Consider the following 15973-nt stretch of genomic DNA (forward strand, 5'->3'; position numbering starts at 1 on the left):
GGCCAGGCCCTCCCCTGGGGCAGGGGCCTGTCTGCCCAGCACTGGGCTGAGGGTTTCCCTTGGCCCTGGGGCCGGGGGACAGTCCTCGGGCTGTGCTGCGAGAGAGGGCTGTGTGACTGGAAAAGTTACTCAGCCTCTCTGTGTTTCCTTGTCTCAGAAGAATGGTTGTGAGGCAGTGCTGACTCCATTCGTGAGTCCCGAATGAGTCCGCTTGGAGCTGCGAGGAACTGGTTATGATCATGTTTGGTCTTTGATCCATCTGAGGCTCACAGTGCTGAGATGGGAGGCATGGGCGCACCCTGATTGTGCTTCTAGAAGGCCGTGCCGGTGTCCCAGCCATCCCCTCCCCCCGGTGCTGGTTCCTCTGTGTTTCGGAGCTTCTCTCCCGCTCTCTGCTCTGTTCCTTTCCGTCCGCTTGGCAGCACCCTGTTGTCACAACTGTGGTTTCCTGATGTGATCCAGGCTCCGGCAGGACTAAAAGTCCACGTTGCTTTTTGTCTCTCCCTCCTTCCTTCTTCCTCCCTCCCTTCCTTCCTTCCTTCCTCCCTCCGTCCTTCCTTTTACTCTTTCGTTCTTTCTAAACGTGGACATCAGAATGAGCTTGTCTGGTTGCCCAGACCAGCACTAGGCCTGAGTGTCACCGCGGCCGGCCTCAGGCCTGGCGCCCTGCCTGCGGTGTAGCCTGTGCCGCAGCCCCGCGGACGCCCTCCCACGAAGGCGGGCTCTGCTTCCCACCCCTGAACCCAGGACGGCCTTGGTGGCCACTTCCGATGACTCGAAATGACCCTTCCCTGAGAGAGCCTGGTGCCGGCATCCCTGACCTGTGGGGTCGTGGCCACAAGAAGTGACGAGTTTAGGGTAAATTTCTACGCAGCCAAAAAAAGGGAATGCCTTTCAAGGACTTCCCAGCTGTCTTGTCTTCTTAGATGTGCTTTTTAAAAAATAGATCTTCCACAACGTTTTCCGTGTTGTTTATTTTGAGCGAGAGAGAGAGTGCAGGGAAGGGGCCGAGGGAGGATCCCAAGCGGTCTCCGGGCCGCCCGCAGAGCCCGACGTGGGCTTGGACGCACGAGCCCTGAGGTCACGACCTGGGCTGAAACCGAGAGTCGGGTGCTTAGTCAGGGCCCCTCGGGCGCCCCTGACCCACATTGGTTTTAAAACAAATGTGCCGTCATTTTAAATCACTGTTGCTGGTCGGACCTTTTCCTCCGGCTGCTTTTCTAACGCGCCCTGGAAACCTGGCGGTGCGTGTGGCTCTCACTCACCTGCGCGGCCGCTGCGCCGCACGGACGCTCCAGGGGCCTCGCCCAGACCCAGCAGCTGGCGGTCAGGTCGCCCCCGGGTGGACACGCCCGGCCTGTCCTGACTGCCCATGGCAGAGCGCCGGCCCAGGCTGAGGGGCCCGGTGCCAGGGACCGGCGAGGTCCGTCTTGGAGGCTCACGACTTCTTGGAGGAGGTGAGGCACAAGGCCCTCACCCCACTTCCCAGATGGGGGCGGCCCCCGTGGGAGAGCTCACCCTGCCTGTTGGGTTTGGGTGCTGTTGGGGGCCTCCGGGGGGTGGCCCAGTAGGAGGGTGTGGATTTGGGGGTGTTGAGGAACGCCTTTTCTCTCGGCCTGGCGCCTGGCCCTGGGGCCCGCTCGGGAGGGGCTGGGCCCACCCAGACAAGGGTGGAACCTGGGACCAGGGACCGAGAGAGGCAGACAGGTGGGCTGGGGAGCGTGGCAGTCCCCACCTTCACTGGGGAGCCGTGTACCCCGTCCTGGGAGGCAGGATGTCACCTACCACCAGCACTCACACGCACGTCACTGCAGAGAGGCCCAGCACCTGCACCAGGAGGCATGGTGGGCAGTGGCAGGGGGCGGGTGGTCCCCTCCAGGTGTCCCCCGGACGCCACTCTGAGCTGGTGGCCATGCACACCTGGCCCTGGCACCATCCCGATGTCACTGTGGAGCAGCCTTCGAGGCCCAGACCACAGCCCTGAACAAGGTCAAATGTGCTCACTTCCTAGGAGGGACCGACGGTGGCCCCTCAGCCCGCGTGCGGTGTCTAGATGTGTGGGCCGGGTCAAGGTCACGTCCAGGGCAGAGCTCTCGGTGGGCCCAGGCCTTAGGTGCTGAGAAAGCAGCTTTGAGTGGGGTTGTCCCCCGACAGCCCCCGTGATGGCAGAGACCAGGCCAGACAGGAGGGCGCCTGTTCGTGCCCGGCCTGCTCCTGCAGGCCCTTTGGGTTGGCGGGAACTGGGGAGACCGCTCCACCCCAGGGTCATCAAGATACTCTCTCAGAGGCTCCGTGGGTCTTCCACACTCAGATCTACACCAGGGGGACGGGTTTTCTGTGGATGCGAGGCTGAGGCTGCTCCAGGCTCCTCGGGATAAGGCTACGCAGTTCTGGGGGCCACTGTGGTCGCACATCAGGGTCCCGTGTGCGCCCAGCTCCGGCTCGAGGTCTTTCCACTGGGCCAGCGCCACTCGCCTCAACCAGGGTGCCGCTTGGAGCTCGTCCTCCTCCGGGTGATTCGGGTGATTGTTGACAGGTGGACCCACGTGCACCCGCCAGCCCACTGTTCGGGCTGGAGCAGAGCGGTTAGTTGTGGGGCAGGGATGGCCCTTCTTCATTAGGTGTTTTCATTCTACTCAACGCTGTATGGCTTTTTTGCATGAATTTCATTTGCTAGATTTATCCGAACAAATCTGAAGTGTTTTGTGCCATTGTCACTGTTGCTAACGTCCCTGCCGGTGTGTTGCTAGTTTACAGAGAAACAGTGGATTTCGGTGTCAGCCTTGTGCTGAGCATCAGTGCGGAGAGAAGCCCGCTGAGCAAGCTTCTCTTCAGATGCCTCACCGCTCCGCACAGGACTATTCCAGTGGGCAGCAGTGTGCTTTGTTTTGTTTTGGTTTTTAAAGACTTTATTTTTTCTAGAGCGTTTCAGGGTTACAGCAGAATCTGGAAGGTGACGGAGCTTTCCCATGCCCCATCCCCCGATGCCCGGCCAGTGTGGCGTCCTCCCGAACCGCACCGCCGGGCCGCGGCCTCGGGCCCTCCTGGCGGCGGTGCTCTGGACAAGTGCGCGGTGACGGCGTCCCCCGTGACGGCTTCACGCAGCGTTGTTTCACGGCCTGCACAGAGTGCCTCCTCCCAAGTGTCCCAGGGCTGGGGTCCTGCCGCATGTGGCCTGTTCAGGCCTCCCCCTCTGCTCGGGCATGTGCTGTTAAGCGCCCCTATGTCTTCTCCCGGCTTGACCACGCATTTCTTCTTTGCACTGAGTAGCAGTCCGCTTATGGCCGGTTGGAGTTTGTCAGGATAGTGATGATTTTATTGTTTTCTTTCCAAGTTCTGTGCCTTTAATTGTCTCTCGGTGTATTGCTGAGCCGGCAGGGGCCTGCAGGCCATGCTGAACGGGCCCCTGGTGCCTGCTGTTGGCCCCGTGGTTCGGGGCCTATTTCAGCTTTCAGCATTAAGTTCTATTTGCTGAGAGGTTTTGTTTAGAAACATCTTTTTTTCTGGGTCATGAAGTTGCCTGTGGTCTAGTTGCAGAGTTGTTTCTGAATCATGAATAGAATTTACTTTTATGAAATGCTTGTTTTGTGAAATGTCTCCCTGTATCCCTCTAACGAGCTGCAGAGTAGACCCTCGGGGTCGGTCGGCCAGCAGACCGTCCCCCAACTGTGCGGCGAGTCCAACCGTGTGGCCTTGGCTGGGTCCCGGGTGTGGGCAGGTGCGCAGCCCTCAGGGGCGGGGCTCTGGGGCCCCTGCCTGTCCCTCCACATCTGGTCTTCTGCAGGAGCCCAGCGTGTGCTTGTTTCTGATTCTTGAGTAGATTTGTGGGTGAGCCACCCATGCTCGTGAGCCCCCTGATTTAACCTAGGGAATCTGTTAGTGACCTCCTTTCTGACCCCCTGGGGCAGGGGCTGGAGGCCCCCCAGGCTCTGCCCCCGCCCCCCCAGCTCTGAGCCACAGGGCCCTGATGGTTCTTGAGGAAAGAACAAGGCACCCCCTCTGGGCCCTGTGCTCTATAGGGTCCTGGGGGGACGGCAGGGCCGGACAGCCCCCAGGCATTGGCAGCAGGGCTTTCGCACAACCAAAGGGGCTCCTGCAGCCCCGGGCCCGTGTGGTGAGGCAGCGGGGAGCCTGGAAGGGCTTACCAGGGTGGCCCAGGGCAGGTGGCTGCAGGGGTGGGGCGGGCCCTCCGGAGGCAGCCAGGGGGCGCTGGTGGCTGTGGGTGACTCAGAGGCTGCTTTCTTTCCCAAAGTGGAGAGCAGGCAGCAGCCACCTTTCCAGTCCTTGACCTTAAACTTCATCTGAGAGCACAGTCCCTTTTCTAGCAGGATGGTAACCCCAACTTCCCCCAGGCCTAGGGTCCCAGTGGGATCCCTGCCCCAGCCAGCAGTCCTGCCATGGGGCTGGAGACTTGGACAAGCAAGAGAGGACCAAGGCTGTGAGTGGGGAGGCTTTGGGGATCAACCAGGGGAGGCAGAGGCCGGGACCCCTTTAGGGCCTCAGCAGGGGCTGGAGGCCAGACTTGGTGGGCAGTGGATGGGTGTGGTCTGTGATGTGGCATGGAGCGATAGGGGGGAGGGCATGCCCTGATCGCTAGTGCTCTGGTGCCCTTCCCTGCCTGCACAGTGTGGCCAATCTGGGACCCTCAGCCTGCCGACACTGGAACATGAGGCCTGGGCTGCCCCAAGCTGTGGGCAGAAGCCCGTTGCAGTGAGCACTGAGGATGGCCAGGCCAGGGTCCCAGGGAAGGGGCCGTGGGGAGCTCTGGCCAGAGTCCATGGGCACTGGGTGGTGTCTGTGGGGACCCCCAGGCATTGATCACAGAGGGGGATCGGCCGGCGCTGCATAGCCCTTGTCTTGTCCCCCCAGGCCACGACCCGCTCCCGGTCCTGCAGGCCCTCCAGACACTGTGGTCCACACGAGAGCTGCGGCAGGTGAGTGAGCATGGGGGTTACGGGTCCCTCCACTGGCCTCCGTGGGCCACGCTGTCTGGACGTTCTGGCAGACAGGTAGAGGGTAGGGCCAGGGTGACACCTACTAGACACTGGTGGACACAGAGCCCTGAGGCTCAGAGCAGGAGGGAAGGGCCTGAGGCCACCGTTTGGCTTCCACACAGCAGGGGACCCAGTGGGCCATGACCGCCTGTGTAACCTGTAGGGCCCAGGTGCTCACTGGTTCGCGATGGCCTTGCCCACGGCCTCCTCTCCTAGCGACAGCCTGTTGTCCGGCGGGAGGCAGTGGACTTGGCAAGGAGGCTGCTCAGTGGTCCCACTGTGGCCCGTGCTGGAGGGTGGCTTCGTGCCTGTGGTGGTGACAGCACTGCCTGACCCTCGGGCCCCTGCCCTGTACTTGGCTCTCTTGGGGCAGCAAAGGAGTGATGTCGTCCTGGTTCCCAGGGAGGACATGGAAGTCCCTGCGTGAAGGCAGGAGGCGTGAGGCCGGGTCCCATGTCGGCCTGGCCTCCTGCTGCCCGAGGAGGGCCCGGCCCCATGGGGCAGGCATCCAGAGCCGGCGCGGCCTTGAGGTGGGGCCGTGTGTGTGAGCTGTGGAGGCCGAGGGTGCTCCCCAGGCCCGCAGCTTGCGTGGTGATGCTGGGGGGACCGGTCCCTCGCTGGTAGGCTCGCCAGAGCCGGGGTCACCACACGTGTCTGCGGGGGGGGACAGGCCTGGGCTCCTGGTGCCTGAGCTGCGGTGGCCTCAGCCACCCTCAACTGCATGAGCTTGGGCTTTGAGCAGCCAGTTCAAGCTGGCCGGACCCAAGGTTTTTGCAAAAGTCAAAAGCTCTCTCTAATTTTGTAACTGTGGCTTTGAGATCAAGACTGAAGCAACATGCTAGTGCTCTCGGGTGAAACATTCTCTGACTCCAGTCGCGCCCGCGTGTCTGGGACACGTCTCCCCTGGTCACCATGGCGTTTGTGAGTTTTCGTCTGTCCCTGGTGACCTAACCTCGTACATGGGGCTGAGGGCGTTCCTTCCGCTCCTGCTCCTCGAGCAGCTGGAGACAGGACTTACTTGTTCCCCGAGAGTCTGGAAGAGGGAAGAGTGCACAGTCCTGCCCGGGGGGTCTTGGGCCGGGGGCAGGGATGCAGGGGACCCAGGCCTGTTCAGAGTTCTGGCTCTGGTTTTACTTCCCCAGGAAGCTTCGGTTTCTTCCGAATCCTCACGGCCGCCGGCCAGACTTCTGAGGCAGGGGTGCGAGCCCCCAGCGCAGCTGCAGCGCTGCCTCCTAGGCTCTGCTCCTGGCCTGTCCCCTGTGCCGGCCTGGCGGCTTGGGCTGGCGGCCTGTCCCCTGTGCCGGCCTGGCGGCTTGGGCAGCGGCACCGCTGCTTGTCGGATGCCGTCGTTACTTTCTGGCCCTTCTTTCCCAGTTGTTGGCCGAAAGCAGTGCGTTTCCCTCCAGTTCCCTTCGTCACGAGTTTTGTCTTCTCTGTTTTCTGATTTTCATTACGGCATCTCATTCGGCCAGCATGTTACTTATTTCCAGCCGAGACCCTGACCCTGCAGCTCTGCCTGGGGGAGGGCGGGAGCCAGGCCGCTGCGGCTGCAGGTCCTTGGCAGCAGGGGGTCTCATGACTGACCGGCCGAGTCGGGTGGAGTCGAGAGCCAGGGCCGGTGCCAGGGGGGCCCCCACGTGACGTCCCACTTGCTTGAAAGTCCATCAGGAGCCACTGTTCTCCCGAAGACACGTGTTCCCGAGCTTTCTTCTGTCAGCTCTTACATGGTTCCAAGCCTTTGGCAGTGCAAGTGGTGGGAAAGTAAATCAAAGGCATTTTCCAGTTTGGGTTTTTTTTCTTCTTTCTTCTGCTTCCCGTTGCTTGCTGGCCCCACTGAGGGGTCACTGTGCCCGAAGGACCGGTGCCGTGTCCTGGGCGGGGAACACGCCCTCTGTCTCCACAGGACCGTTCGTGTGGACAGCGGCAGGCCCCCAGGACCTGGGGCCTGGCGGGTCAGCCCAGAGCCCCGAGGAGGGGAGGGCAGTGCTGACCAGCCCCAGCCTCCCCACCCCACCCCACCCCCGACCAGACCACATGCTGGCCTGTGCGGCTCGGGGCAGGGTCTGCCAGGAGGATTTGAGCTCCACAAAGCGACAGGGAGGTTCTGTGTCTCCGCAGCTCCGGGAGGAGGCCCGGCGGGGGTTTGCTGCCCTGGATGACCCGCTGACCGGACTCCTGGACATGCTGGAAGGCAGCCAGGCCTGGCAGCGGAAGGGCCCCTCCCTGGAGGCCTGGGTAGTCTGTGAGCTGCACCGCTGGCTGCAGGCGCGGCCACTCCCTGAGCCGGCCCAGGTGAGCCCTGCCCACAGCCCCATGGGCCACATCCCTTGCACGCCATCCACACTTCTCAGCCCGGTGGGCTCCACGCTTGCCCGACCTGGTCCACTGAGCTCGTTCCCCTCTGCCAGGCAGGGGCCAGTGCCTTCGGACTGACATGCTCCTGGATCTGTGGGCTTGACCCTCAGCCCCACAACCACGTCTCCCTCACCTGTGCCCCTGTCCCCCAATGTCTCGCCTGCCTGGAATGTCCACTGCAGGCGCAGGGTGAAGGTGCTGGACGTCCCTGGCTGAGGCTGGCTCTCTGGTCTCCCAGCACAGCTCAAGGCTGAAGCAGCTCCAGGCCCGTGCGGTCAGGGTCCTGGCCAGGAGCCCCCCGAGTCTCGTGGAGCCACTGGTCAGCATCTTCCAGCTGCAGGATGCAGACCGGAGCCCCCTGCTGACTCACATCCACCAGCTGCACCAGGAGGGCAAGTTCAAAGAAGTGAGTGTGACACCGAGGTGGGCCAGGGCTGACAGGGAGGTGCTCAGGGGCCAGGTCTGCATGTGGGGTCAGTGGGGCAGGCAAGAGCTGGGCTGAGGGCCCACAGGGTCTACCCTGGGAGTGTCCCCTCCACCCCTCCACTACGGGGGTGCTGCACAGGGGGCTTTGGGTCTGGACCAGAGGGTCTCAGGGACCAGCCACCCCAGGAGCCCAGGTCGAGGCCTTGCTGTGCACTGGGGTCCTAGGAGCCCCTCAAACTCGCCAAGCTGAAAAAGAGTCTGGGAGCAGACCCCCACCCACGCCTGGCCCTCTTGCACAGCACCTGGGGTCCTTCCTCCTGAGGTGTCCAATGGGTCTTCAAATGTGGTCAGCAGCCCAAGGACACCCTGGCTGTGGCCTGGGGCAGAACCACTTACCTGCGCTGCTGCTGTCCAGTCTCATGTGTCAATTCCCAGAAACACTTTGGGGGCTAAGAAGATCAGGGGTGTGGGGGTCTCTGGCCACACTTGCCACCCCTCCATCAGAGGGCTGGACCTCCCACACCCTCCCAGCTGGGGGAGCTCTGCCAAGGAGCACCCCACATGACCTCAGGGGGCTCCTCCTCCTCCCTCCTGCCTCTGCTCAGGCCCACTCACAAGGTGGCACGGCCTGGGGGTGGGGGGACAGCCCCTGTTGGCTTTGTATCCCTGTCGGGCGTCCTGCCGCCACCCTCACACCAGGCCTGGGGACCAGTTCCAACGGCAGGGTCTGGTCTGCAGGAGGAGTCCCCTGAGAGCCCTCAGGCTGGCCTGCCACCTCCCTGTGCCCATCACGGGGCCCTGCCCTGGAGGGGAGGGGCCTCGCTCAGGTGGCGCACCTCCTGCTATTTGTGGTTCTCCTGGGCCAAGTCCCACCAGTGGTGCCCCCTGAGGGTCAGACACCTGAGGGTCCAGTCAGCTCCTTGCCGATGCCCGGCTGGCCAGGGCCCCGTCCTACCTGTTCTGGTGTTCCGGGACCAGCCCTCAGCATCGTGCTCATGGGGTTTTTGCAGAAGTTCCACGTAGGGCACAGCACTGGCACTTTGGGACGCAGGTGACTGGTCATGACAGCAGAGAATCTTCCAGTGCGTGCAATGTTTTGGGCCATGGGGCCCTGCCCGGGATGGGCGTGGCTCCCTTGTCTTGGGCAGGCCTGGGTCCTGGGCAGAAAGAGCAAACGTGGAAATGTGGGCTTAGGAGCTGCAGGTCTCTGGGCAAGAGCTTGTTAGGCTCCAGATGTCTCAGTGGGTTTGTCAAGTCTCCTTTGTGAGCCCTGCCAGCTCTCATTTAAGTCCAGAAGTTTCCAAGAGCAGGTGGAGGCTGGCCAGGAGCACTGGGAGTGACTTGGGTCTGCATGAGGTAGTGGGGAGTGGGGTCTGTGGTGAGCAGGGAGGGGCAGCTCTGTGGCGCAGGGGGAGGTGCCCATGGTGTCTCTGTGCCCTGAGGTGTGAAGATGGCAAGCCAGGGGAAGCCCTGGGGTGCCCAGCTCAGCGGAGCACTCTCCCACTGCCCGGGGGCACTGCCCCCCCACTCCTCGGTGGGCACCGCCCCACAGGGGGCCTTCTACCCCGAGGGGCCAGTCCCACTGCAGAGGCTCACTGCAGCTTGGGCCTCACCTGGACCGCCAGTCCTGCGCCCTCAGAGGCGTGGGCCCTGTGTTGGCGGCTGCCATGCCCGGCCCCGGGCTCTTGTCTCGAGGCTGGTGAAGGGCGCTGAGAAACCAAGATGGCCACGCCAGGGACAATGTGACCGGGGCTCCGCTCCTGTGGCGCAGGGCCATTCTCCGCGGGCTGAATGGCGGCGGGGCTTGCAAGAATGCGGGAGGCAGAAGGCAGGCTGGTGTTTCGGCGTCTTCTGTTACACCCGAGCCTTTCAAAGAGTGTCTAGGGCCGGCTGAATGCGCCTCCCTCGCGCTCCAAGGCAGGAATCCCAACACAAAGGGGGCTCTTGTCCCGCACAGGCCCCTTCTGCGAAGAAAAGCCATTGTCCCCAAGCGGGGCCGCCCGGCAGGCGGTGCATGCTCCAGTGCCCACCGCCGCGCCCGGCGAAAGGGGCCGCATTCAGGCCTGTCCGCTCGGATTAGCAGGGACTCACGACTTAATGTGCACCGATATTTCATGTCGAGGGCGGCGGCTGGCTCCAGGCGGGGTGAATGCCCGCTTTTGTCTACTGAGTTATTTTATTTACATTTTTTAAACAGCTTATCAAGGTAAAAAGATAGCTTTGCTTCAGGGGGAAGAAAAAAAAGCCCCTTGGCTCCAGGCCCGAGCTGAGCTGTGGAGGTGGGAGGCAGGCCCGTCCTGGGTCGGAGGCTGCCGCGTCTGGGCACCTGCCCAGCCTCCTGCCCCTCGGATGGACAGCCAGGGGCGGGGGGGCCGTGAACGCTCCTCCCGCGGCAGCCACCCCGGCCCCACTGGGTTTTCTTAGTTATTTTCCCAAAGGGCAGCAGTCCTGCAGCCTGTCTGGCCAGAGGTTCCCCACCTCGCTCTGTCGCAGCTGCCGGCAGCCCGCGTCTCCCTTCTCAGTGGCCTCTGCAAGGTCCTGGGCAGTTTCCTTCTGTGGGGCCTCAGCCCCTCCCCCTCCCATCACAGGTGCCTGCATCAGCAAGTGATTCGCCTGCACCTGCTGGGTCTCCCAGGTGACCAGGCCATGGGCCGCTTAGGAGCTCAGACAGAAAAATGACCGAGACGGGGTGGAAGCCACTTCATGGCAACGACAAAAGTACATACGACAGCACCCCCGCCCCGACCCAGCCCCAAGATGGAAGCCAGGCCAAGGGGGCTCCCTGCTGCCAGGGCCACCGCGGCCACCCTCCCTGGCTATCCTTTTCCTTGTCCTGTGCCACCGCACCCACCCAGCCTCCAGGTACAGAGGTGCAGGTGCAGAAAGAGGGCACCTCCCAAACTGTCCCAGGGCAGCCATCCAGCCCTGGCCATGCGGGCCATACCCTGCAGCATCCACACAGGCCACAAGGCTGCAAGAGGGCACCCTGGGTGCTGGGACAGCTCAGGAGGAGACAGGGAGCAGAGAGGGGCCACACGGAGCACTCTGAACCCTGTGTGACAGTGTCACTGTGCGGCCAGGTGGGTTGTGCCCCCCGCCACACCGGTGAGGCCTGAGCTGCCTGCCTTGGATGAGTGGGCTGGGCTCTGTGAGGAGCCCCCTTCCTCCCCCTATGCCCCTCTGCCCCCCCTGCCCTGCACCCCCTGCCCCCCACTCTGGACCCCACTGACCAGATGAGAGGGTTGGGGTGAGCACAGCAGGCTGCCCCGGACCTCACTGGCTCCTTGTGGGGAGGGAGGCCCCATGGCAAAGCGGGGGCACCCTCGGGAGTGGGGGTGAATGGGCTCCAGGCTGCCCTCTATGGTGAACCTCCCCCTGCTTCTGTGAGGGGCAGCACCCAACCTCCCATGGCCACACCCTTGAACCTTCCACCCAGGCCACCATTCCAGCCTACCCCCCTCCCAAGCCTGAGGCCTCACCCTGGGATTCAGAGGGGTTGTTGGAGGGTGGGGGGCTCAGCATCGCCCCCAGACCCTGCTGAGGGCTAGAGCCTAGAGGACAGATGAAGTCTTGCTTCTGGAGGAGCACGAGCCACAGGATGACAGAGGCTGACCCCCCAGCCTCGGCAGTGGGGGTGAGGGAGGTCACCTCTGCCACCTCCCGTCGGTCGCCTAGTGCCCCCCCTACACCTCTCCCAGGGCCACTGGCTCTCTGCCCGTCTGGAGGACCGGAGGGTCCCAGGCCCGAGGTGCCCCTCCCCGCGGTCCCTGCTCCTTGGCTGTGGCCTGGCCTGCCCAAGCCCAGGTCCAGGTGTTGACTGAGGAGGAGACAAGAAGCTCAGGGGAGCATGGCAGGCGCAGGACACAGGCACTGGTGTCCTGACCACCCCACTTTCTGAGCACGATGTGCGGGGCCACCAGGGTATGCATGCTAGCCTTCCCGGATGGGGGCCTGGTGCTCCCTCAGTTCTCAGGGGGCCTCCCATCCAGAAAATATAAGGTCCCCACAGGCAGCACCTGCACCCATTCCAGACCCCTGAGTCCCTCCTCCAGCCCTGGCCCCACCCCTGCCTCTCCGCTAACCCCTCCCCCTGCCCTCCCTGCCCTGCGCCCCTCTGCCCCCCCCACCCCCGGGCCCCTCGGGGCCTCTGGCGACCGAGCTCCTGGACAGCAGCCAGGCTGTGGAGGCGCCGGGTCAGCGCTGCGCAGGGAAAGGCCCCTGGCCCTGCGCCCCCGCCCCGCGCGATGTGCGGCCAGAGGCCGGAGTGAGCCTTTCCCAGGCCGCTATTTCGGTCCTTTGTGTGCGCTGCGTGGGGCGGGGCCCCCGGCTGCTCTGCCGGTTATTTTTGCTCATAATGGGGGCACGATGTATGGAAATTATTAATAGCAGCCGGGCCTGCACTACGTGCGGACGCTCAGGGCCGCGGCGTTTCCTGTGCTGAGTTGGGGGTCCCCGCCGCCCGCCGCCAGGGTTCTCAGCCGTGCCCCCGCGCACCGCAGCCGCTGCCTTTCTCTCCTCCCCAGGAAGCAGCTGGGTTCAGAGCCTCTTTTCTGTGGACCCAGGGGTCTGTGCACCCCCAGCACACAGACTGCACCACGTCCTGCTCCAGCCTCTCATCCTGGGGCCGGTCCACCCTTTCGAACAGACAGCCATGCACTTACTAGTCATCTCAGACTGCACACGGAGTGTGCCCTGTGGGAAGCGCTCGGAGGCCCCTGCACCTCAGGGCCACAGTCCCTCAGGCCCCCAGGGGGCACAGAGGCCGGGGTCGCCACCCTGGCCCCTGGCTGTGAGTCCCTTGACTGGCCATGCCAGGCTCCTGCTGGTAGAGGGCACACTTTTGGGAGGTAAGGGGCAGGTGAGAGCAGGGATGGGGAAAGCAGAGCCTGCTGGTGTCCGGGGGTAGGTGACAAAGCTTCTGCCTCTGGTCTGCCCACCCCCCTCAGTCCTCTATCCACTCCTCAGCAACCCTGGCCAGAGCCACTTGGGCCCAGCAGCCACCCCGATGCCCTGTCCAGCAGGCCACACCCCAGCCTGGTGGGGCCCGTGGGTCACTCCCACCGGCCCCACCTCTTGTGGAACCTGGCTCAGCACCGGGGGGGAGGGGGGCTCCGCCAGGAGGCTTCTGGATTCCAGGCCCCTTGGACCTGAACAGGCCCTGTCCTGTGCCCATAGCGACTGAGAGGTGTAGAAGGGTGGGAGCCCCCCACCATGGCGCTGCCTGGTCCCCACCAGGCCCAGTGTCTTTTGTGTAACCTGCCCATCTGTGGTTGCCAGGCCGTCGTGCTGGGCTCCAGGCTGAAGCTGCAGCCAGCCCTTGATGTTGACAAAGTAAGTGTCTTTCTCTTGTGAATTCTGTGGGTTCCAACTTGGGTGAAGCCTAGGTCTCTATAAACAGGTTTAAGGGTGGGGGGTCTCGGACCACTGAGCCCTGGCCTCTGCTCATCTTGGGGGGGGCTGGGGTGCTAGAGGGCAAGGGTCACGTGTGCCCACCTGACCCTGTGAGGAGGGCACTCACCGGGCTCAGGCGGAATCTGCTCCGCAAGTGGAGGCCAGAGGGGTTCTCAGGAATGGAGCTCCCCATCGGGCCACTCCCGAGGCTCCAGCCTGGCTGGTGGGGCCCTGTCCAGTCTGGGCTCCAGGTAGCCTGACCTACGTGGTCACGCGGGGGAGAGGAAAGGAGGGGAGGTGAGGTCTACTGTAGGGACCACTGAAGGGGCTTGGCCGAGACCTGGCTTTTGCAGTGGAAATGGCCTGAGCGTCCACAGGGCCGGTGCCACCCTCGGGGACTGCCTCCAAGGCTCCCGGCGCGCTCAGGCAGCTCGGGCTCGTGTGGGCACGAGCCGGGCACTACCAGCAGGCACGCCATCTGTGCCAACGAGGAGGCATTTCCGGGCCATCAGGCTACGGCCCATGGTTGGTCTCCCTCCTGCCTCCTTCCCACAGCTCAGTGAAGACACAACTGAGCTTCCCCAGGTCGCCCTTGCCTCTGGGGACCTCCAGTCCTTTGTAATGGACACGGAGTTGACCACAGAGCCCCAGGGAGCAGTAAGGGCTGCATGTGTGGGGGTGAGGAGCGCGAGCACAGGGTAGGAGCTGGGGTGAGCACATCATGCCCCAGGAGCCACTGTGTGGGTGCTCACGCTCTTGGCTGAGCCTCTGGCCACTCCCTCCTCTGGACTGGAGGTGGGTCTGGGGTCTTAGCTGAGGGCGGAGCTGCAGGTGCCTGCAGGTTGTGACCCAAGGATGTGCTTCCCCACAGATGAGCACCCCACTGCTCCTCCAGGACAGGGTGAGCCTCGTGGAGCGCTATGTGGCTGGCTTCCCGGACCTCCAGAGGAGGCTGCTGGCCCTCCTGGACTCCTGGTGCCGGCCTGGCTTTGACATTGGAGTTGTGGCCAGGTGAGCCTCACGGGGGCCCAGGGTTGGGTGAGGGGGGTGGGCACAGGGAAAGCCACAGGCATGGCCCCACAAGTCGCAGCCAGGTAGGTCAGCCAGCGGCTCCTGGAGGTCTGTGAAGGCTCCTCGGCCGCTCGCCCAGCTGTAGGGAGCCGTGGCTTGATCCTGGCCGGAGCTGCCAGCTCTGGGGTCATCCTGCTGGAGGTTCGGACCTTGGGCTCCGGAGCAGACCTCCCTGGGCCCACTGCCCCTGGAGCTCTGAGCAGGTCACTTCCCTCTCTGGGTTTCTTTCCTTATCCCTAAAACGGGACTGATTTTGCCTGTCTCGAGGGTCGTGTGACTTCAATGCTAGAAAGCAAGCAACGCGCACAGCCCCGGGCTGGGCTCGTCCTGTGCTGGCCCAGTCAGAGGAGCGTGCGGCTCTTGATCCCAGGGTCGTGAGTTTGAGCCCCACCTTCAGGGTAGAGATTACTAAAAAAAAGTGGCTTAAATAATAAACAATGTGTTTTAAAAAGGGGGGGGACATAGAGCAAATAAGTGAACATGCTGTGGGCTGGGGGCCACAGTCCCACGTGGAGAAGGGACACACACGGACGGACAGTGGGGGGTGCGGAGGACGGTGGGGCTGGGTTCAGCTGAGGATATTGGTTTACATTAATGATTTAAAAATTTTTTTCTAGATCTTGGGGCACCTGGGTGGCTTAGTCGGGTAAGCATGCGACTCGGTCTCAGCTCAGGTCTTGATCTCATGGTTGTGAGTTCAAGTTCACGCTGGACTACATGCTGGGCTTGAAACCTACTTAAAAAAATTTCCAGGGCACCCGGGTGGCTTAGTCGGGTAAGCATCTGCTCTCGATTTCAGCTCAGGTCTTGATCTCACGGTTCATGACTGAGGCCCAAAATGGGCTCTGTGCCGACAGCTTGGAGTCTGCTTGGGATTCTCTCTTTCTCTCCCTCTCAAAATAAATAAATAAACTTAAAAGGAAAAGAATAGTTCAGAAAAAAAAATTTCCTAGGGCCTAGAGAGAGGGAGGGAGAGGGAAGGAAGGAGGAACAGAAAGGGAGAGAGGGAATGCCAAGCAGGCTCAGTGCTGTCAGCAGAGTCCGATGTGGGGCTTGAACTCACGAACCATGAGATCATGAGCTGAGCTGAGATCAAGAGTCAGATGTTTGACTGCGCTCCCTGGGAGCCCCTATAAACACCAGGTTTTACCAAGTGCTTCTGTCCAATAAACCCAAGCATCTATTATTGTGTCTGCTTCAAAATAAAGAAGACAGTTTAAGAAAACAAGAGGCAGCGGCAGCAGGGGGTCCCAAAGGTGATGGCAGGTGGTCAGACGGCAGCACTTGGCAGGTGGAGAAGCTGCCCCCTGGCCGCCAGAGGCTCGTGGGGCCCAGCACAGAGCCCGAGGGGGGCCCTCAGCGGACCCCTCAGTGATCAGCCAGTCCTTGGGGGCCCTGAGCGAGGTGTCCACCGATCACAGACCAGAGCTCTTAGTCAGAAGACAACAGCAATATGAAAAGCACAATAAAGGTTTGGAGAATAAATTTGAAGATGTCTTTGAAAAAGTATAAAACAGAGAAACAGAATGAAAATCAGAGAGAAAAGATCAACATAAAAAATAGACATCTTGTCAAGAAGGCCCAACATCCAAGTAATGGGAACCCCGGAGGGAGAGCAGACGGGAGCCCGCTCCCAGCTCCCAAGGTGCCACAAGCCCGCCCCCGAGGTGCCGCCTTGCTCCCGAGGTGCTGGGGAACCCCGGAGGGAGAGCAGACGGGAGCCTGCCCCCGGGGTG

At 62.6% G+C, this 15973-nt stretch overlaps 1 protein-coding gene across 1 annotated transcript in view; it reads left to right on the top strand.

The window, feature by feature from the left end:
- The window catches only part of EXD3 (exonuclease 3'-5' domain containing 3), a 64721-nt gene that overhangs the window by 12705 nt on the left and 36043 nt on the right, over window positions 1-15973 (top strand). The window contains exons 3-7 of the mRNA XM_029921180.1: window positions 4870-4934; window positions 7113-7286; window positions 7588-7755; window positions 13053-13106; window positions 14038-14177. Of these exons, the coding sequence (XP_029777040.1) occupies window positions 4870-4934; window positions 7113-7286; window positions 7588-7755; window positions 13053-13106; window positions 14038-14177 (601 nt within the window). The remainder of the gene's footprint in view (window positions 1-4869; window positions 4935-7112; window positions 7287-7587; window positions 7756-13052; window positions 13107-14037; window positions 14178-15973) is intronic.

The sequence above is a fragment of the Suricata suricatta genome, chromosome 13 (assembly GCF_006229205.1).
Source record: "Suricata suricatta isolate VVHF042 chromosome 13, meerkat_22Aug2017_6uvM2_HiC, whole genome shotgun sequence".
Classification (NCBI taxonomy): Eukaryota; Metazoa; Chordata; class Mammalia; order Carnivora; family Herpestidae; genus Suricata; species Suricata suricatta.